Genomic DNA, 22,598 nt, shown 5'->3' with positions numbered 1-22,598 from the left:
TATGTCAACCTGCCCATAGGTCAAAGAATCCCACTGTTCATATTAAATAGGTGAGTTAAGGCAACAGTGTTCTGGGAAGGCGGTCAACAGCCCCACAGGTATCTCGGATAAAAGTGGAATAGTGTTACCCAAAGCAAACCCACGGTGCTAGGCACACTGGAGGCTAAAGCAAAACACTAAACCCACTCACTCCCCAGTGAATTTGATTCTCACATAGCCCCATGCCATGGAAAAAAGATGATTCAGAATAGGACTGCCTGCCAAGTGGGGCAATTACATATGCGTTTGAGGTTCTAGTTTCTGGAGCTGATGAAAGTGTTCGTCCCAGAAGTGGTAAGTCTCCTAAGGGATTGGGTGGTGTTTGCAAAGTCACATTACTTTTATGGCATCTTAGACTGACTGACTCATGGATCAGGCATCATGACTTCTTAGAAGGGGCTGCTAAACAACCTTGTCTGGGCAAATGACCATGTACAAATATAGAGAACTGCTGAGGCCAAACAGCAATAGATGGTGTGGACACCAAGTCCCTTCCTCCAGCTGAAACTTATTCCACCAGATCAGTGGTCATCTGTGGAAGCTGAAGGCAGGTGGGCCCAATGTCACCACTCAAGAGTCACAATCTTAACATAATTCTTTTTATCTTTGCACTATAACAATAAGTACATTGACTTCAAGGAATTTAGGCTGAATCCCTACCTGCAAAAAGGAATCATTCAGAGCTAGAAAAGTTGTTTGCGGCCATTTAATTGGCAAAGCTATCAGATCATGATCTCTGCTGAACACTGAACCACAAAATGTTCTTCTCACAACAAAACAAGCAATAGCTTCCCTCCCCTGCCCCAAAAAACACACTACTAAAAACTAGCAAAAATATTGTACCACAAACAATCAGACAAGAAAAGCTATATAATCTACTGCACTGTACTTAAAACTCCATGACCAAGGAGGAACAAATCTCTGAAGCCCACTGGAAAAGGCTCCCAGTTCTCCAAAAGCCAGACTGGAAATCCAGAGAATTCTTTCATATATCCCCCAATGTGACAGGAAGCAAACTTTGTTTTGACCTCCCAGCAGTGGAAATGGCTACATGGGAGCAGTGAGTATGAAGATAAAGCCTCATTGATCGAAATAAAGCCTCTCAAACTCACTAGGAATTGGAGAAGTGAATTAAAAGGCAGAACAGCTATGTCCCACCAATAACCCCAGCCATGAACCAAGTGACATGGACTGTGATACAGCACATTTAACAGTCTCAGCAGAGAGAAGGCAGGTACAGGGATCCCAGTGATGACGTTCCACCACTTCCCTCACCATTACACCAGGCTACAGCAACAACAAACATGAATGGACCACAGAATAAAGCCCTCCACGGTATGGCAGTAAGGGAAGTCTTTCACCTGATAGCATGGCAAACAGGTCGAAAGTAACCCTATTTACATCAACACAAATAGAAAAGGTGACCAGAGCTACCCAACCATGACCAAGGTGGGGGAAAAAATGCATGGCAACTACTCAGACAACCTATAGTAAGGAGAAGTAAGGGAAGAAGGGAGGAAGGCAATGGAGGGAGGGGGAGAAAGAGAAAGCCTAAAAAAGATAAAAGTCCAATCTTTTAATCCTATCTTTCTGTCAGGAGAAAATATAACTCAAGGAACAGGAAGAAATTCCTAACAACTGCTCAACTCTATAAAATAATTTAATAAGAATATGAACTCAATTAAATAAAACTTCAAAGACGGGATGAAAAAGATGAATGATTTAAATTTAAAAGTTTTGGAAATAAGGAAACAACCTATCACAGAACCAATTTACAAATAAGAATGAAGAACAAAATCTATACTCTCAAAGTCAAAATACTGATACAGAGGGCTGGGTGGGGTGGCTCACACCTGTAATCCCAACACTCTGGGAGGCTAAGGAAAGATAAACCTAAGCAAGAGTGAGACCCCATCTCTACTAAAAATAGAAAAATTAGCCAGGTGTCATGGTCGTGGGCGCCTGTAGTCCCAGCTACTCTTGAGGCTGAGGCAGGAGGATGACTTGAACCTAGGAGTCTGAGGTTGCTATGAGCTAGGCTAATGCCAGGCACTCTAGCCTGGGGAATAGAGCAAGATTCTCTCTCAAAATATATAGATACAGATATATAGAGATAGAGACAGATACAGAGAAAACCTTCATATTATTAACTCAATTTTCTCATATTATGTAAGTTTTAAGATTCAGGCAGGTCATCATCTAGACTTTGCTGCTCCCTCTACCGACACACATTTCTCCTCCTCCCCCTGGGGAGCTCTTATTCAGCGCGAGCTCTGGCAAGGCTTCTAGGTCCTCAACACAGAGCTTACTGGAATTTCTGTATGTAACTGTCACACGTGATGGGAAGATCCCAAAAAAGTCCACAAGCATGCCAACCAGTCATCTGTCTCCTCTCCTCAAACACAAGCTCCTCATCCAGCAAGGCTGGCACATAGGAGATATGCAGTAAACATATGCACAATAATTGAGTAAAAGAAGGTTCCAGAGGGCAGTCTTCACCTGCACTCTGGTCAGGTGTGCAGAGCAAGAAATGATTTACAACCTTTTAGGAACAAATTATGCAACACTATTGGCATTATACTAGTAATAGCCCAGTCAACACTGGAGCATTGGGGGTGGTCCAAAGAACGGGCAGAGAAAAGATAAAGGGATTTTAAAAAAATCATTCTGTTTTATTGGAATTTGGTTATATTAAACTATTGCTTTCCCAATGAGTGTCAGTGTCTGATGAAGAAGTTCTATGAGTTTTGATATAAAAGGTAAATGATGACAAAATTCAAATGGGCTCTAAACAAGTGACAGGTGGCCTAAGATTTCAATAAGCTGGCTAAGGTTGGAGGTGACCCTCAGTCTGGACCCTACTCACAAACCACAGAAAGGCCTGGAAGTCTCCCCAACCCAGCCACTAAATAAGGCCTGACACTAGGACAAATGATTTAAAGAGGAATTGACATGTGATCAATCAATAACATTGAACAAGTTGATGGAAATCCTCTCTTATCTCAATTTCCCCAAAGACGCTCTCAAGACCAAAATAAGAAATTGGTACAGCAAATCTAAATGCCAATCCCTAAACTGGGCATTTAAATTGAAGTATCTATATTTTGATATAAACAGTTAGCAGGGGAAATGTGCTGTATCTTATTTGTTATTCATGTATTAAGTTGGACAAATGAAATTAATATTTCTTTTTTTTGCAGTTTGTAGCCAGGGCTGGATTTGAACCTGCCACCTCCAGCACATGGGGCCGGCACCTTACTCCTTTGAGCCACAGGCGCCGCCCAAAATTAATATTTTTATAGGTCAAAAGATGTCTAATGTGTTCAATTTTACACAGTTCAACCTAATAAAAGAAACAAGAGACAAAATTGGATCCAAAAGCTACGTTAAATTAAAAAAAAAATTAAGACGGTAATCTCAGAATAGTAGTTTGTAGATATTTTATCATGATTTATTTTCACTTAGGTGAGTCCTTTGTATGTTGAGGAAGGCCTGCAGGCAGCACCTCAAATCCCTGCAACTGGACAAACTGTTGAAGATAAAGCTATATCTGGTTAGTTCCTAAGGTGCAAAGAGCCAAATGTCCAATATTTCTGGGCCTGCCATGAGAGTGCCCTCCAATGTGACAGTGTGGGATTTATACCCATGCAGGCCAAGAGACCACCTCATTTGCACAATAAAGCTCTAGTTAATTTCAGTACAAATTACCATCTCGTTCTTCATGAATAACACTCCTGAGGCCATACCTGCTTACCCAACTCATACCAGATCCACCCCTAAACCCACTTACACTGTAATAACTTTCTGAAATAGGCACTTTCATGATACGGTCAATCTGACAATTCCTGCCCATGTGCTGATATGAAAACATAAGCCATCACTACCATGTTAATGGCATGCATAAAAATAGCACTTTTATGAAAACTCAAGTATTTAAGAATGGCAGTAGAGAACAGGTGTAGTGGCTCACACCTGTGAGGCCAAGGAAGGAGGATACCTTGAGCTCAGAGGTTCAAGACCAGCCTGTGCAAGAGGGAGACCCTGTCTCTACTAAATACAGAAAAAATTAGCCAGCTAAGACCTGTAGTCTTAATGACCTGGGAGGCTGAGGCAGCAGGATAGCTTGATCCCAGGAATTTGAGCTGTGAGCTCAAACTGTCCTGGAAAGACAGTTGGACTCTGTCAAAAAAAAAAAAAAAAAAAAAAAAGATTCAGATTGTATATGAAACCAGCACATTGTACCCCTTGATTGCACTAATGTACACAGCTATGATTTAACAATAAAAATAAATTAATTAATTTAAAAAAAATTAAAAAGAAAAAAAAGAAAAAACAGAAAGAAAAAAATGGCAGTTGATTGGAAGAGCAGAAGGTCTTCATATAAAGTAACAGAACTAACACTCGTTGGTATTTACTCTGTGCTGTTTAATCCTTGCAATACCCAGTGGGATAGATACGATTATTCTATTTTCCAGTTGAGAAAACTGAAGTGCAAAGAGATGAAACAACGTGCCCACAGAAGCAGAGCTAATAGGTGGGAGATGTGGATCTGAGTCCAAGGTCTGAGTCAAGTCTGAGCTTAACCAGTCCTCTCGCCTGCCCACGCTGGGCAAAGGCCTGATCTCCAGAGTCTAGTAGAGGCAAGACCTTCCTTCTTGACAAACTTCATTTAAACACAGCAATCTTAAAGAAATCAGTAACCACATGCATCAAACCTTGGCACCTGTCTTGGGGAAAAGCTGGGAATAGAAGAGCAGTGGGGAATAAATGATGAAAAGTCAACTAAGCTGGGTGGCTCCTGTGGCTCAAAGGAGTAGGGTACCAGCCCCATATGCCGGAGGTGATGGGTTTAAACCCAGCCCTCGCCAAAAACTACAAAAAAAAAGTCAACTAAGCAATGGCTCTCTATCAGCTGATGACCAGCTAGAAAACAACTCATGTTTCTCAAAATACTTCACTGTGTATATTTTTCTAACGGATTGATTTTTCCTTACTCTCACCTTAACCTGTAGTTATAAGAAATCATTACTTTTACTCTTAATGAGAATTTTAGCAAATTCCTATTTTATTATTACTTTAGTTTCAGAATCAGGATTTTGTTAAAATAGAGAGGAATAATTTCTACTGTAATCACCCATCCAGCCAAATAAAATGGAAATTACTAAGAATTTTTCATAAAAATATGAATAATCATCTGAAAGCTTCAAGTATACCCTTAAAGACCAGAATCGATGAAAGTTATTTTTAACACAGTTAAGACTTACAACAACTTAGAAAAGGACCAATCATCTGGCACAATGTAACACTTCATCCTATAAGGAAGTGCTGTTAGCTGGCCCAGTGATTCAGGACAGGAATGCCCAACGGTAAATTATCACTGGGCTTTGTTTGTTCTCCTTTCTCCAGGTCACATCACAAGTCAAATAGTGAGATCCTCTTCTGTGTGAGAAATACAAAACCCAAGTACACTTCCAGTCATCTTGTGTTTAAATCTAGCTAATATAACCATTAAAGTTTCAACAAGTAGAACCATTTTCTAGCCGTAAATCAAAAGTGCCAATTAGAACCTTTTTAGGCTGAAACCCACACACTTTAAAGAGTTATGAAAAAATCCTTTAGTAAAGATACAACAGAGAAAAAGGTAAACACCATTAAAAAGTAAAAGGCTTATTCAGAAATGAAAGTTATTTTTACACTTGGAATCTATGCTCTCTTTCGCTTCCTTAGCATAAAACATAATAACAGAAGATCAGAAACACGGTGGAAACCAAGCCAACCATTTCCTTGGAGATGCCTTCATGGTGCTTGTGACAGTGACTCTCGTATTGTGGGCTATTGTCAATCTTCACATAATTTATGCATCCAATAAATATTCACTGCCATTCAAGCCAGCAAAAAATATGAACATCATATCTATGTTTTAAATTGTTAGAAATATTGAGGGGTGGAAGAAGATTTTGTAAATTTATCATTTTTTAAAAAAAAGTTACCGTTTAAAAAAAAAAAAGTCTTCTTTGGAGTTAGATTTGTCCAATGAGAAGCTAATGACACTGATTTATATTTTAACACCTTTGACATGTAAAAGGGGATTAATCTTCAGCTTTTTTCTTTTTTTTTTTTCTTTGAAAGCAGTCACAGTTTATTAACTGACCAGATTACAAAAACAATCAGGGCAGATACCTTAGTTCATTCTTCTAATAAGCCTATTGATTTGGTCTTCCCTGTTACCAGCATCTCCACCTTCTACAAAGTGGGTTGTTTTTTTCTTCATCCCTCCCCGTGGAGATGATAACTTAAAGGGCCACAAAAAGTTATTTGCTTCTTTGAAGCGTTTTCCAACAGTATAGATCTCATGAATCAGATCCTCCATGCAGATGATGCCATATTTACCAAGAGATCGCTCAATCAAACTGTTATCAGTCAACGCAATTCATTTCTTATTGATTTTGCCATAACCACGCTTGTAGATTAGCTCATTTACTGACTTCAGATTTGGGTACCCCCATGCAATATACGGTTCTACAATCCTCAGCATGTTGATGGAAGCCTTGTTGAGCTTAACAAAAGTTCCATTGAAGATCTGGCGAAGGCGAAGAAGCTGCAACACTTTTCGGACCTTTGGACTCACACCACTGATACCTCTAATCCTGATGACAAATGCCAATTTTGGTTCTGCAGGTACATAGAAGTTGCCAGCTTTTCTTGCCATCCTAACCATCCGAATCTCAGTTCTGTACATCTGCCTATATTCTTTATGATAATGCTTAGCTTTTTCATAGATAAGCTTCCTCCTTGCCTTTTGAAGCATCTTTTGGGCACATTTCTTTCTCAGACGCTTGATCTTCAGCTCTGCGAAATTCTTTTCCTTTTTCTTAAGGATTTCTGGCACAGCAGGAACCTTCTTTTTCTTCTCTTCAATAGCCGCCATGGTTCCAGCCGGAAAAAGAGGACTTCAGCTTTTTTCTTTTGCCATATAGAAATTAAGCCACTCACCACAAGAATCACTGAAAAGTGACTTTGGGGGATGCTCTTGGCTTTTAGCACACACTAGAATTGCTAATTATCTTCTAGGAAGTTCAAGTTTCAACTAAGGATGTGATGACATCCCCTTCCAGAACATTAAACCCAAATCTTCTGGCTTGAACACAACATCCCTTATTGAGGCAGGTGGAACAACTTGGATAAACCAAAGTGAAACCTGGCAGTTGGAGAGGAACACGTCTGTGGTTTACAAGTTTAGAAAAACTTAAAAAGATTTGACACATGCCAACTGAAAGATCTCATAGTAAGGGAGCATTTTACTTGAGACCCTGAAAGTCATCAATCAAGGAACTGCTGAAAATAGCATTTTGTAAAAAGTGAAAGAAGTGACCACATGGCGTTCTGTCTCTCTGTGGCCTGAAGTTTTGGACAGAGTTCAACCACTTGGCTCTCCTGTGCCTCAGACCAGGTTAGTGGCAAAGATATATTTATAGTTGGAAGGAAAGGCTATGTGGATGTAAAATATTATTATAACACTGTAAACTTCTTTGCACAAATATTTCTCAACTCTAAAAGCTCCCAAATGCAAAAGTGATCAATTATGAAACCATGACTTGCTTTACAAAACAACTCACTTCACAAAAACATTTCTTTAGAGTTGCTTCATTCTAGTAAGGCGCTCCAGCTACAAAAACACAATTCCAACTTTTTCTGGAACATGTTTTGTATGACATGAAGCAAATACATGTAAATGGGACCAAAATATATATTTGCACTGGACTCTAAGAGCCCTTGTGCTTTGTTGTCAGTTTCGTGGATGTAATTTTTCTTTACACATTACATATGTTCAAAACAATTTAAATAACATCACAATCAATTAACTGCAGCTTGAGATTTTTGAGAACGATCATTCCTGGCAAGCATTTTCACTAATATTCAAGCACCAAGTAGGTACAGTGCACCAGCTTTTACCAACCAGCTGTAAAAATGAAAAACACTCTATTGAAACTTAAGCATTGTGTAAAAAACTAGAAAGGACAGTAAGATAGAAAGCAGAATTTCTTTGTTTTCTTAACCAGAAGCCTCAAGGCACAAGATTGATAGCATCAAATGAGACCTTACCCCTGGGCAGCAGGTAAATGAAAAAATAAATTTACCAAAATAAACTAAAACAAGTGAAAAGTATTAAAATAAATGTTCATATATTTAACAACTTCCAAAGTTGAATTCTCAACCAAAAAAAAAATCCCTTTCAAAACTGAACTCTCCCAGCAGAAGTTTATTATTAATGAAAAACAGCACAGAGCAGATTCTTCTCTGGCAAAGAGAAAGCTATTTTTCACTTCCCCTGGTATCTATCTTTAGTACTTTACACTCTTAGAAGCTGGGAATGTGCATATGGATTTATTACGAGGCAACACGCAACTATCTGATGTTGGTTATGGGGCCGGGGAAGTCTATGAACTCAATGCAAATGAAACCCTAAAGCGCAACAGGCATCAATATAGGCATTGAGGTCTAGTGACAAAGGCCTTATGATCCCTTCAGCTTTCATGGCCTGGGCATTCCCAACTGGAGCCAGTGGGCTATTTACATCTCAGTATAGAAAGGACTCAATAGAAAACTGAAAAGCCCTGTCCCTCACAAGAAAAGATACCGCCAGTGCCTACATGATGGTTGAATTATCTGAAATTAATTGTTCTGCTAGGGGGGTAAATCTAGAATAAAGAAAAGAAATATTTTGCATGGGATATCTTGCCAAGTCTCCATAAAAACACAGGACAGGCTAAAGCCAGGGTTAGAAGGGCAAGAGAGTCACACACCTTAGGATCCAACCAAGTTCAAGAAAACTTCAGTGATGACAGTGGTTAGCTGTAGTTCTGAAAAGCAAGACTAGAGGTGGGCATGGGTGTTTGCAGAAAGTCAACCGGCACAATACCCAAGGTAAATAATACTGCTTCCAAAAACTCTTTCAATTGCTGAATAACCCACCATCACCTATGCAAAAGCAAATACTGCTTGTGAAAACTCTTTCCATTGCTGAGCTTCAGAGCTTCTGGAAGCTTGTGCTCTACATCGAGGAAGCATATGGTATGTATCTGGCCCTTGGTCTAACTAGGACAAGCTGAATTTATTTTTGATCTGTCTATGAAGAAACAATTGAGTAACAAGTTACGAATGCAAATACGCACATGACATCTCAGATGTGTGTGCTCGCATGTGGGTGTGATTTTAACCTCGGCACTGAAGGGTAAACGCCATCGGAACAGGGCCTATGTCCCTTTCTCTTTCACCTTTGTAATCTGAGCATCTAGCACAAAGTCTGCTTCATAGCAAGGGCTCCAGAAAAGTCTCCCAAATGAATAAAGAAATGCTCAAGAGAATGAATGTCCAACTCAAGAAGAACACATTTCATCATGACAATTTATACCCATCTATCTATTTATCTATATGATTGAGCATCTGAAAGGGATCCAAACAAACCAATATTTGCTTAATAATGGCTTCTTAACAACTTATTCAACATACCTGGTAGTAGTTTAATTTAAAACAGTTTTTTTCCTCAATGAGATAAGCCTCTCCTTGAAGTCCATTTGTGTGAGGTTTTGCTACCACCCCATTTCTCTGAAAACACAGTCTTCTAACCTCTCCCTCTACTCAGATGCCATTACTCAGGACAGTATACAGTGGATCTGATACTGAACGACTCACTACAGACAACTGGGTCTTTGTTTTCTTCACCAAAGGGGGTTGATTCACATCAGTCTGGAGTTACTATATTTATTCTTCATGATCCTTCAGGCTCATGGTTTACATTTACATTATGTTAGTCTTTAAGAATTGGGGATAAGGGACCCAAAAAGGCACACTGAAAAGCATGAACACAGTTTTGTGATTAGCTCATAGTCCCAGGCCACATTGCTGGCTGGCCTACGACACATTCATTACAATAAATGGTGATGTCTCAGTCTCTTTCACACAAAAGGAAGCCAGGCAGGGCTTTCAAATTCATAATCCTTTGTTTTTTAGCTGCAATGGACATCTGGTGCTTGATTCAGGAAATCAGGGATAAGTGGGTAGTAGAAGGGTTATATCTACTTCTGATAAACCACCATTTGTTGGTTTGTGAATCTGTAGTTACAAGACATAAAATATGTTCTTAAAGTAGCCAGGAAGAATGAATGTTCAAATACATCTTTGCTCTTGAAACATTCCTATATGAGCTGGACATTGGAGAGTCCAAAAATATAGCCTTTCTTGCTGAAGGAGCTCACTATTTCCAAGGAGGCTGAAATATGCACAATTAATTCCGATTCTCTAGGATAACTGTTTAGGTTTGATATATAAACCTAGCTTAACAAAAGCACAGACTAAGAAGCAATAAATATGCTTAAGGGAAATTTTACAGAGGAAGTGACAGGGGGGCTTTGCCTTGAAAAATGCATAATTTTCACCAGGGAAAATCTGGAGGAAGACATTTTGGGTAGAGGAAATTGCGTGAGTTAAAGCACAAAAGTATAAAAGTACAAAGTAATGCTTTCAGGGTCCAATGTGGATGAAGTAGAGGGTCTTGGGTATGGTAATAAAAGATGAGATTGAAGAAACTTATTAAAGCCAGATCACATAGGGCCTTGAATGTGCCAAGAAGTTTGGAATTTATCTTATAGAAATGGGAAGCCGTCAGTCTTTTTAAAACACGTGACTGCAAGAGGGAGGTTTTAGAAAGAAGACTGGCTTCTTGGAAAGGAGAAGACAAAAGGCTGAAGACAGGGAGGTAATTTGCTTCCAAATTTTAAGAAAGAGATAACTTAACAAGCAAAACAACAGAACCACATAATACGTGAATTGGGATCACTCCTTCCATTCCTGCTCCACAGTTAGATGGTGGCACTTTGAAATCTCTTATTTGAAATTCTGAAGTTTTGGCTTGGTGCCTATAGCTCAAGGGCCTAAGGCAGCAGCCACATACCCCAGAGCTGGTGGGTTCAAATCCAACCCGAGCCTGCCAAACAATAATGACAGGCGTTGTGGCGGGCGCCTGTAGTCCCAGCTACTTGAGAGGCTGAGGCAAGAGAATCAATTAAGCCCAGGAGTTGGAAGTTGCTGTGAGCTGTGATGCCACAGCACTCTACCCAAGGCGACAGCTTAAAGCTCTGTTTTTAAAAAAAAAAGGAAAGAAAAGAAAAAGAAAAAAAGAAATTCTGAAGTTTTAATTCTTATAATCTCTATGGAATTCTCAGTTTATGAAGCTCTGTTTTAGTCACATTAAAAAAGTATGAATAATAAAAGTTATCCAAATTGGAAAGAAAAAGTAAAATTATCTGTTTTGCAGATGACATGATCTTATATATAGTAAACACTAAGATTATGTACACACATACAAAAACTGTAGAGCAAATAAAGTTAGCAAAGTGACAGGATACAAAATCAACACACGAAAGTCAGTTGCATTTTTATTCATTAGCAATGAATAATCTGAAAATAAAATTATAAAAATAATTCTACTTATAATAGCATCAAAAAATCACATAGGAATAAACTTAATAAGAAAGTCAAGGGCCGGGCATAGTGGCTCAAGCCTGTAACCCCAGCACTCTGGAAGGCTGAGATGGGCAGATTGCCTGAGCTCAAGAGTTTGAAACCAGCCTGAGCAAGAGTGAGACCCTATCTCTAAAAAATAGCCAGGTGCTGTGGTGAGTGCCTATAGTCCCAGCTACTAGGGAGACTGAGGAAAGAGAATCAATCACTTAAGCCCAGGAGCTTAAGGTTGCTGTGAGCTATGACACCATCGCACTCAACCCCAGGGCAACTGAAAGAGAGAGAGGTAAGACATATGTATACACTGAATACTGCAAAATACTGTTGAAAGAAATTAAAGCAGACATAGATAAATGGAAAGACAGCCTATGTTCATGGATTGGAAAGACTCCATATTGTTACAATGACAATATCACCCAAATCAATCTATAGATTTAATACAAATCTCTATCAAAAATCCCAATGGCATACTTTAAAGAAACAGAAAAACCCGAGCCTAAAATTCATACGGAATCTTAAGGGACCAAATAGCCAAAACAATCTTTAAAAAGAACAAATTGGAGCGCTTCAAAACTTACTACAAAGCTTCAATGTCAAAACAGTATGGAGCTAGCAAAATGACAGACATAGAACAAAGGAATAAAATAGAGTGCCCAGGAAAAAGCCCTTATGTATATGGCCAATTAATTTTCAAAAAGAGTGTCAAGACCATACAATGGGAAAAAAGCATTAATATATAGACCATTTTCAACAAATGGTTGGGAAAATTGAATATTCACACGCAAAAGAATTAAGTTGGATCATACATTACAGCAATATGGATCAAAGACCTAAAAGTAAGAGCTAAACTATAAGAACCTTGGAAGAAAATGCAGGGCAACACCTTCATGCTAGTATATTTAGCAGTGATTCGATATGACACATAAAAGCGCAAGCACCAAAAGAAAAAACAGATAAGGATTTAAAATTTTAACACTGTTGTGCATCATACACACAGTGAAGAGAGAGAAAAGACAACCCACGGAATGGGCAAAAATATTTACAAATCATATATCTGATAAGGGGTGAAAACCCAGAATATATGAAGGTGCCCATAACCACAAAACAACAACACAAACAACATGACTTAAGAATGGGCAAAAGACTTAGACAGACATTTCTGCACAGAGTGCACAAGTGCGTGAAAAGATGCTTCACCTTAGTCAGGTGGGAAATGCAAAGCGAGAGTGGGAAAAACCATTTCACATCCACTAGGATGAGGATGATCAAAAGAAGGGGACATGATAGAACATTTCTGCATTGTTGGCAGGGATGTAAAATGGCACAGCTGCTTTGGAAAATCAGGATAGTGGTTCCTCAAAAGTGTAAATATAGAATTACCATATGATCAAAAAAGGTTAACCGTAAGTATATACCCAGAAGTTCTGACAGCAGGGACTCAAAGAGATACTTGAACCCTCGTGTTCACAACAGCCAAAAGGTGAAACAACCAAGTGTCCATCAGCAAAGGAATAACAAAAAAAGTGCAATATACACGCAATGGAATATTATTCATCCACACAGAGGAACAAAGTTCTGATACGTGCTGCCCTGTTGATGAAACGTTTTGCTGGGTAAAGCCAACAAGAGACAGAGTGACAAATATTGTGTAATTCCACTTACACGCGGTACTTAGAGCAGTAAAATTCACAGAGGAGCGGAGAGTGGAGTGAGGGGAAAAGTGAGGCGTTCATCGTGAAGTGGGTACTGTTTCTCCTTGGCAGGGTGGGGCTACAGTGCTAGCTCACAGCAATGTGAACCTACTTAATAACACTGAAGTAAGCTCTTTACAGTGGTTAATATGGTAAAAATTCTATGTTATGTATATTTTGCTACAAAAAAAAAAAAAAAAACCAGCATAACACTATTTTGACCACAGTATAGGTGGGTCTCTGTTAGGTAAAGAAAACTGAGCAATCCATGTAAAGAGAAGCCTCTTCCCAGATCCGGGTGACAAAGGCTGCAATTGTGAAGGTGTCCATTAACAGCACAGGCGGTCAAGATGCTCGAAAAGATGGCACACTTACATTGCAGTTGGATGAGCCGTCACACAGCGGGTACGGGCCCTCCGGCCAGTCGGCAGCACCCAGGGCAGCTGAGTGCCGGTGCTGGGCTTCGTACTCCTTGAGCTGCAGCAAGAAAAAACGGAAAACTGAAGGAAATGACCGGCCAATCCCGCACACCGAGCAGCACGGAGACCACTGCACACACCTTCCTGCCAGTGTCGGCGCCTAAGTGTCAGCCAAACACACTTTCCAGACCCAGATGAAGGTAATTCCCCTGCCTGGGGGGTTTCACCTAAATCAAACCAACAGACCCAACAGGTTCTTTGTATCCCATGTTCCAAAAGAACCTGGATTTTTTTCCTTCTACATCCAAACTCATCTTCCCTCGGCTTGATGATAAGTCTGAAAGTAGAAATTATCTGTACTTCGGCCTCTGAATTATGCCCTTCTCTATCCCCAACTGTATAAGTGGAAAAACATACACTCATTTTCCAGGAAGAGATAGCCACTTTATAAAAACGAGGCAGAGACCTGAAACTTTTTTTTTTTTAAATCACCTGTTTTTCTTATTCAAAACTGCTTCAAGTTGCTGGTCTGATGTTATCCCCTCACAAAGGGTATGGAGTTTATTGGGGACTTCTGAGGATGGGTGGCGGGGGGAGGATAACAAGATATCATCAGAAATATTTAAAGTCTCGGTTTAGAGGCTAGGTTTCTAGAATTTGAAAAACACAGAAGGAAACAAGGAAAATGCTACAGAAAGTGACCATATTTAATTTAGCAAAATGAGACGAAGGCGCTTTCGAAATAACCTACGTGAGAAGGTCCAGGTGTGTTTGTTTTTATAAAATGCATAGAAATTAAACTCTGCTGCTGAATACAATTAAAAATTTGTCACTGCATTAAAATCCTAGCACAAAGTAGTTTTTAGATATGATGAATTAAGACGGTGATCAAATCCTGTTCCATGTGCCAAGTAATTTAAAAACAGAAATAATGAAACCTGACAGCCCACATGATGGCAACCAGACGGTCCTCAACCACTCAGGCTGTGTGACATGGAAAAGCCACCACACTATCATACCTCTGAGAAAAAACAACTTACCCAAGTGTTATTTCTATCTGTGAAATTCTTTTCTGTACATAGAAGTGAGAAAAAGTAGACAGTATTGATCGTCGGGTAATAACTTGGTAGCAGAACCAAATACCAGCTGGGAGCCCTGGGAACAGATTATTTAACCTCTCTCTGTTTTAGTTCCTCTGCTGGAAAATAGGCATAATAATAAACCACCCTCCTGGGCTTAGAAGGCCAGAATTAAGTAAGATAATGCAGCAATACTATTATGACCACTGTTGTGGTTTCAGAAAAGAAGGAAAGCTCAAAGTTCACATTAACGCCACATGTTCAAACATTTTGCTATTTGGGGTGCTAATCATTTTAATGTTTCTAGTACATTAGGGACACATACTGTCCGATCTTTACAGTAATTTGTTATGTACTAGAACGTTCTTTCCATCTGGATATCTTGGTTTCTGAAATGCTACATTCTCCCTCTATGATTGGGAGGATGTGCCCGATGGAAAAGGGGATTATCATGGATCATCAAGCTTTCTCCAGGTGCCTCCTTCATTTTTATACTCAGTCTTAGCTCCAACTACCAGAAGCCACTAAATGAGCTTCATTTTAAACGAAGTAAGATACAGATTCCTAACTAGTCGATCATAAACAGACAATGACTTTTACTGGCTTTGCTCAATCTCCACCATCTACTTTAAGGCCGATCAGTATATGTGCCTCTTCTGATAGAGATTTTTAATTCTGTGCCCTACCCAACCTATTACCACTTTAATTACCTTAATTACAACATGCTGTGTGATTTAAAGTTACAAAACAAGATCTCCACGTATTTTTAACGTGCATCGTACAGGGGGGGAAGGACTTGGTTATTACTCATGTAAGTACATTTTTATTCTCCACTTTGGTTAAGGAAGTTTTGATTTAATTATACTTTCATGAAGGAACGGTGAGTTATGATTCGAGAATTTGTGTATTTTAAAGCAAATCTGTAGGTTCAACAGCTAGGGTGCCAGCCTCATACACTGCAGCTGGCAGGTTCGAATGCAGCCCAGGCCTGCCAAATGACAACTGCAACCAAAAAATAGCCAGGTGTTGTAGCTGGTGCCTGGAGTCCCAGCTACTTGGGAGGCTGAGGTAAGAGAATTGCTTAAGCCCAAGTTTGAGGTTGCTGTGAGCTGTGATGCCACAGTACTCAACCCAGGGTGCTCTGTCTCAAAACATAGTGAGACTCTGTCTCAAAAAAAAAAAAAAAATTAAAGCAAATATGTAGTTTTACATTGATCCCATAGTTATAAAATAAAGACATTTTAAAGTGTGCACGTGTATGTTTTTTATGTAGAAATACTTCATATCCCATTTTCACTAGTCTCATTGTTTTCTCATAGTTTTGAAGCCCATGACATGATTCTTAGAGAGATGGCCAACTTTAGAAGATTCATGTTAATCCTATCTTGGAGACCTTCAGGGAGAGAGGTTTTATACTGTTCCAATTTCTCCTAGAGCTTATTATAAAGAACATTTACATTATACCACATCAAAATCCCTCCAGCTGCTATTTTAATTCATTTCTTTGTACTCTGTCCTCAGTAGAGATTTAAAAAACAATCAAAACATTCCCCAGGACATCTTCAAGATGTACTGTTTAACAATCCTTCAGACTCTTAAAGACTGTGATTATGTCCTTTCCCACTTCTTTTCTGAGATAAATCCTTTCGAACTTCTCCCCATAGGACCAATTTTTTAAAAACCTCCTATGGACTCTCCATGAGCCCCTCTAGGTGTCCAAATCTCTGTGATTGGATGGTGCGACAATAATACATCCAGCTTCCCAGTTCCTAATCCTGTGCTCTGGAACATACCAGATGCCCTGATTCCCTTTACAAGACTGTTCACCTAGCTCTCCCTAGACGCTCCCACTCGGCACTCTGCTCTACAGAGCATGGTTAACAGAAGCTGTCCCCACAGAGCTGCCTACAAGTCTGTGCCTTCTCCCAACCAGCTTTCAGACACTTTCCCCTGGTGGACAAACCCTACGACGCAATTCACCTCCTAGACCTCCCCACTCCCTGTGGGTTCGGGTGGAGGCTGGCTTTCCCCTGAAGTCACATTCCCACCCAGCTTCTTCCTCTGCCTCCACTGGTTCCCTCCCTCATTTAGAGATTTTTTTTCAAAGCCTTCCTTTGTAAATGACTTGCACGATGCTGTAAATTGGATATTTGCACCGCTACCCCAAACCCTCATGTTAAAATTTGGTCCCAACATTGGGGTACGGGTCTACTAAGAGGTGTTTGGGTGCCAGGGCAGATTCGTCAGGAGTAGATTAATAATAACCTGGAGGAGCAGGTGAATTTTCTTCCATTATTCCTGAGGGAGCTGGTTGTTTAAAAAGCCGCCTACCTCTCACTGGTGTTTCCTCTCTCCTTGAGGCTTCCATTAGATGACCAATCTTTCAGCCAGCAGAACTGGGAGCCAAAGAAGCCTCTTCTCATTACAAACTGCTCAGCCTCAGCTATTCATTTATAGCCCACACTAAAGGGACTGACACACTGAAGAATCCCCACCTCAGGCTTTGCTTCTAGGGACTCTGATGGGTACAAGTCTTGGAATTAAGAAAAGAGCACAATGCCCAACATGAAGTGCCCCTGGCCTAATCTCCCACAGACTATTTCTGACGATCACACAGGTGTGGCCTTGTGGAAGCAGATACGCAGTGATCAGATGAATACATATGTAATATTTGGTGATTAGATCACGTTACTTGAGCAGTCTCTGGTATTAATAATTATCCTTTTTAAGAAAATGTGATTAAGTCACAGTTTCCTCTAGGTAGTGCACCCAGTTAAAATTTTCAAAGAACCCTTTTCTCTATAGCAGAGCTCCGTCAGGGCTGGGTAGCATCAAAACAACACTGATGCGCTCTTTTATCCCCTATCCCCCTACTCTGACCAACACACATGAAAATCACCCACGTAAATCAATAACCTGTAGCCTCCAACCATCTCACTAGACTTTCCCTATCTTGCAGAACTGATACAAGATTAGAATACCCTGCACTTACTGGCTGACAGCTTTGTGCACTCTAAATATTAGTACAGGCGCAGCTCATTCTACTGTGTTTCATTTCATTGCACTTTGCAGATGTGATTTTACAAAATGAAGGTTTCTGACAGCCCTTGCATTGGGCAATTCCACTGATGCTGGTTTTTTAATAGCGTATACTCACTTTGAGTCCTTGTGTCACGCTTTGGTAATTCTTACAATATTTCAAACTTTTCCGTTAGTATTCTATCTCCTATGTGAGCTATAATCTTTGATGTTATAACTATAGTCCTTTGGGGATGCCACAAACCACGCCCATGTAGGGCTGTGAACTTAATTGATCAATGTATGTGTTCCGAGGGCCCCACAGACCAGCAGTTTCCGCGGGCTGGTTTCCTCGCCTCAGGCCTCCATATTCCCTGGGATACAACAATATTGAAATTAGGCCCATTAATAACCCTACAATGGACTCGAACTGTTCAAGCGAAAGGATTTGCACGTCTCTCAAGTCATATCAAAAGCCAGAAATGATTAAGTTTAGTGAGGGAGGCGTGTTGAGAACTCAGGTCAACAGTTAGACCTCTGGCGACAAGCAACTTGTGAATGTAAAGGTACTACAAGTGCTACTCTAGTGAATGAACAAATGATAAGAAAGCAGGCTTACTGCTGAAAAAGAAAAATTGTGAGGGGTCTAGATAGAAGATCAAACCAGCCACAACATTCCTTTAAACCAATAAAGCACAGCAAGGCCCTACCTAACATGATCATTATAGAAATCTATGTCTTAACTCTTTTTTTTTTTTAAGATACAGTGATGAAGTAAATTGAGACCCTGAGCTGCCCATATGCTAAAGGAGGCAGATCCTCTCTGCAGACTATTTTCTGCTCCAATAATATTCTTCTTGAAGTGCTCCATCCCTAGCAAAGCAGCAGCCTATTTAGACACTGGTAGTTAGAGATGTGTGCTACCCTGAGAAGAGCAGTCCAAAAACATCTCTGCTTCTTCCTCAGTAGTCAATGGGTGCCTAGCCTCATATTTGAAATCTAGAAATCTTACCAATCTTCTCGTCCAGCATCTGCATTTCGCGATTGCCTTATGGACAATATTCTTGATCTCCCAATGATCACAGTGTTTGCGTCTACATTGAGGGAAAGGCAGCCACGCTGGCCACAGCCAGGCCACAGGGCTGAAGCCCCCATACAAATCTGCCTGCAGTTGTTGTCACCTTCTCATTTCCTTTCCATGAGAACAATGGCTAGCTCTTAAATTATGAGCTCAGAAAAAGCTTCAAGCACTTTTTTTCTCCGTATTCTCCCCAACTTGAAAAAACTCCTTTGTTTCTCCTTCAATTACATTATAGAAACTTGCTGTCCCAAGTGGGCTATGCCAAGGCCACATAGTAACACTTTCTGTTCCACCAAGAACACTGGATCAGGAGCTAACACGGTAACTCCCAGACTGGTGCTGGCAGATGACTACAGACACCTTCTGCACTCAGATCTTCAGGTTCACCACTAAAAAGCAGTGCGGAAGCATCAGTCCCCAGGAGGTGATAAGTATCTTGCTCACCATGGTAAAACTACATATTGGTCTGCATTTTTCATATGTACTTTCTAGGAATTTGGTTGGACTGTGTCCAAATTTTATGGCATGCCCAAAGCATAGAAATGGAGAGAAAACGGATGGAGGACTTTTGCCCTAGCCGGCAGGTGGGCCAGATGAGGGATGGTGTGGCTGCCCAGATCAGCTGAGGATGCAGGCCAAGGGATCAGCAGTATAGACAGGAGGTTGTCACCTGCCGCCTGCCTGGTACCAGCTGACTCGTCTGCAGCAAGCCCAGCAACACCAGCCCAGCCACCCTGAAACCACAGTCTGGGTGTCTCTGGATCCACAGAGGGACAGAAGCCAGCCCATGAGTGTTCCAAGGTGGTCCCAGACACCAGGTCTCCTACTAAACCCATTCCCACCCAACAGCCCCATTAGTGATCGATTTTTTTCCAACATTGTCTTAGAAAAAATTAAATTTTTTTCTTAACTATTGAGGGTTAGTATCACATAGAGAGTTGTCTTGGGCCACACTTTAAATACACAAACATTAATAACAGCTGATGAGAAAACAACAACAACAAAATCCACAAAAAAAGATCTGTGTATAATTTACAAGCTATCTGACATTGCAGTCAAGCAAAACAGTCCTTACGTACTACGCACGCGGCTTTCTGGCCATGAGTTGGACCCCCCCCCCCCCATCACCTTATAAGGTGGAATTCTTGCATCGAGTAAACAGAATGCAGTAAACATTAGGCTGGATTCCTGCCTGTAATCCTAACTCTTTGGGAGGCCAAGGAGGGAAGATCCCTTGAGGCCAGGCGTTTCAGACCAGCCTGAGCAAAAGCAAGACTGTCTCTACAAAACAACCCAGAGACATTAGCTGGGCCTGGGGGTGCATGCCTCTAGTCCCAGCACGTGGGGAGGCTGAGGTGGGAGGATGGCTTGAGCCTAGGAATTTGAGGCTATAGTGACCTACGATGATGCCACTGTACTCTAGCCCATACAGTAAGACCCTGTCTTTCCCTTTTTTTTCTTTTAATTGTTGGGGATTCACTGAGGGTACAAGAAACCAGGTTACACTGATTGTACTTGTTAGGTAAAGTCCCTCTTACAATTGTGTCTTGCCCCTAAGAGGTGTGTCACACACTGAGGCCTCACCCCCCTCCCTCCTTCTCTCTCTTTGCTCTCCCCTTCCCCCATCCCCCACCGTGTACTAGGTAATTAATTGTCCTCACATCAAAAAAAAAAAAAAAAAGAAGACTGTAATAAATATTTCATCTGACCTGGCTACCTAATGACCACCAAAATATCATCAAAATAATCCTTTAGATATTATATGCCCTTACCCTTTGATGATCCTAAATATCTGTAAATGTCAGAGGCCTCATCCTCACAGACACAGCCCGACACCTGCACACTTACCCTGGCCAGGGCCTCCTCAATGGTGATCATCTTTTCTTTGACCATCATCATTAGCTGGATCCGTTCCTCATCACTCATGGTTATTTCACTGGCAACGTAACCAACATCTTCTCCTGGAGGTTGAGAAGAGAGTAACAGGAATGAACAAGAAAGATGAAACAGAACCTGCGCACTGAAGCCTGACGTCTCCGGCTGGGGAAGGGAGTCGGTCAGGGGCGCTGCCAGTATCAGCACATGACTCACGGAGCGCCAGGTTAGTAAAACCGCACTGCGTACTGGGAAACAGGCTCCCAAAACAAGTGGATGTTACAACAGAATGCTTCCAAGGATCAGAGAGGTTTGGAAGAAAGTGACGGAGAGGACCACCTCACAGGCAGACCAGAGACCCGCTAAGCATTCCACAGCTGCCTCAGCTGAGGGTTCCCAGGGCCCTGCCTTTTGAAAGATGAATGAGAAGGAAACACTTTTGCCAAGGAGTGGGAGAGAGCTGTCATTCATGACAGAGGAAGGGAGGGTCGGAGTCCAACCCCACAGCCTGGTCAAACCCTTCCACCTCGCTGAGCTACGTGGCTGTCACCCCAAAAAGGACAGAACAAACAAATAAAATCACAGGTCTGAAGCATGTTGAGTTCATCAGAAGAAGGGTGCCACATATGTCTGTATCTGAAAATAGTATTATCTTAAATAGGTTTCCAGACTGTGAGGGGAAGTTGACTTCCAGCTCAAACCTGGGGAGAAGAGAATCCCCTGGCAATTCCCTCTGAAGATTTTCCTGCACAGCTAACAGACTGCCATTGTCTCGACTATATTTAAGCCCTGTTGGCCAGGTCTGTGGGTCATTACAAAAGTTCTGAAATACTCAAAAATCAAGAAACATAAAATCTGCACAGAGGGAACCAAATGAGGCCCTCCCAGCAACACTAATAAGCTGAGCCAGTTGAAACTTGCACAGGTGAATCAGAAAGGACGCTGTCAACTGTGTTTCTTGGAATTGAAATAACGGACCATAACACTGTTGGTCTCAAAACTTCCATCGTGACCTACGTAAACCTCCAGTCAATGAGTGGAGAAGGACATGTCAGTGGAAGTGGCCTGCAGGCACAATCCGAGAATGCGCCCACATTCCGGCCCCTCGTCCTGTAACTGCCCTGTCTCTCCCATTCATACTTCACCAGCTCCTGGAGTTATTAGGATGCACGGCTGTAGCTTAGTAATACGCCCTTGGTATGGAAGGACAGAGCGTAAAGGGCTGGCTGTAGACTTAAAGGAACTGACTTCAGGCGGGCCGGGCTTTGCAATTTATGTTCCCCTGTATTTTTCTATCTCATTTCCATTCTGTAATCAATCAGTCTAGAAATACTATTCAAGTTCCCTTTGCCACTCATCTACTTGTGAGGGAAGAATAATAGTGTGTTCTGGGGGAAGAGAGAAGCTGGCTGGTTTGATTCATTTTACTATCTGTGTCGCCTCTGATAGCAGAGAGGGTAATGGGGACTTGGTTGGATTGTTTAAGCCACGTGGGCTCCGAAACTGCTAGCTTCCTCCTTCCTTTCCTCCTTCCCTCCCCCATCTCTCTTTCTCTTAGCTTTCTCTCTAAATAAAACTTCAGTAGAATCCAAGATTTATTTTGAATCACAAATAATCCTACGCATATCAGAAGGAAAAACTGAGAATGTTTAAGAATGACTCCCTTAAAGTAGAACCACTTAAAAAGTGAACCACATGGAGTGTTGCCACGAAACCCAGGTGTGCTGTGGTGTATCTGCTGCTCACATCCTTTTTTCTCATTCCCAAGTGTATAGATAACTGGAGAAGGATTCTGAACAGCACAGGACACTAAGATTTTGTAAAGGAAAACAAGTAGTCTCACTGGTGAGCAAGGAAAAATTTCCATCTATTGATA

At 41.0% G+C, this 22,598-nt stretch overlaps 1 protein-coding gene across 4 annotated transcripts in view; it reads right to left on the bottom strand.

The window, feature by feature from the left end:
- SASH1 (SAM and SH3 domain containing 1) overlaps positions 1–22,598 on the bottom strand; it is a 312,356-nt gene that overhangs the window by 48,032 nt on the left and 241,726 nt on the right. For all 4 annotated transcript variants that reach the window (XM_053591083.1, XM_053591082.1, XM_053591085.1 and 1 more), the window contains 2 exons: positions 20,696–20,808; positions 13,626–13,727 (listed from right to left, as the gene is read on the bottom strand). In XM_053591083.1, coding sequence (XP_053447058.1) covers positions 13,626–13,727; positions 20,696–20,808 — 215 coding nt within the window. The remainder of the gene's footprint in view (positions 1–13,625; positions 13,728–20,695; positions 20,809–22,598) is intronic.

This window comes from Nycticebus coucang, chromosome 5 (genome assembly GCF_027406575.1).
Source record: "Nycticebus coucang isolate mNycCou1 chromosome 5, mNycCou1.pri, whole genome shotgun sequence".
In the NCBI taxonomy this organism is placed as follows: domain Eukaryota; kingdom Metazoa; phylum Chordata; class Mammalia; order Primates; family Lorisidae; genus Nycticebus; species Nycticebus coucang.
This window is presented reverse-complemented; position numbering and strand designations above follow the sequence as displayed.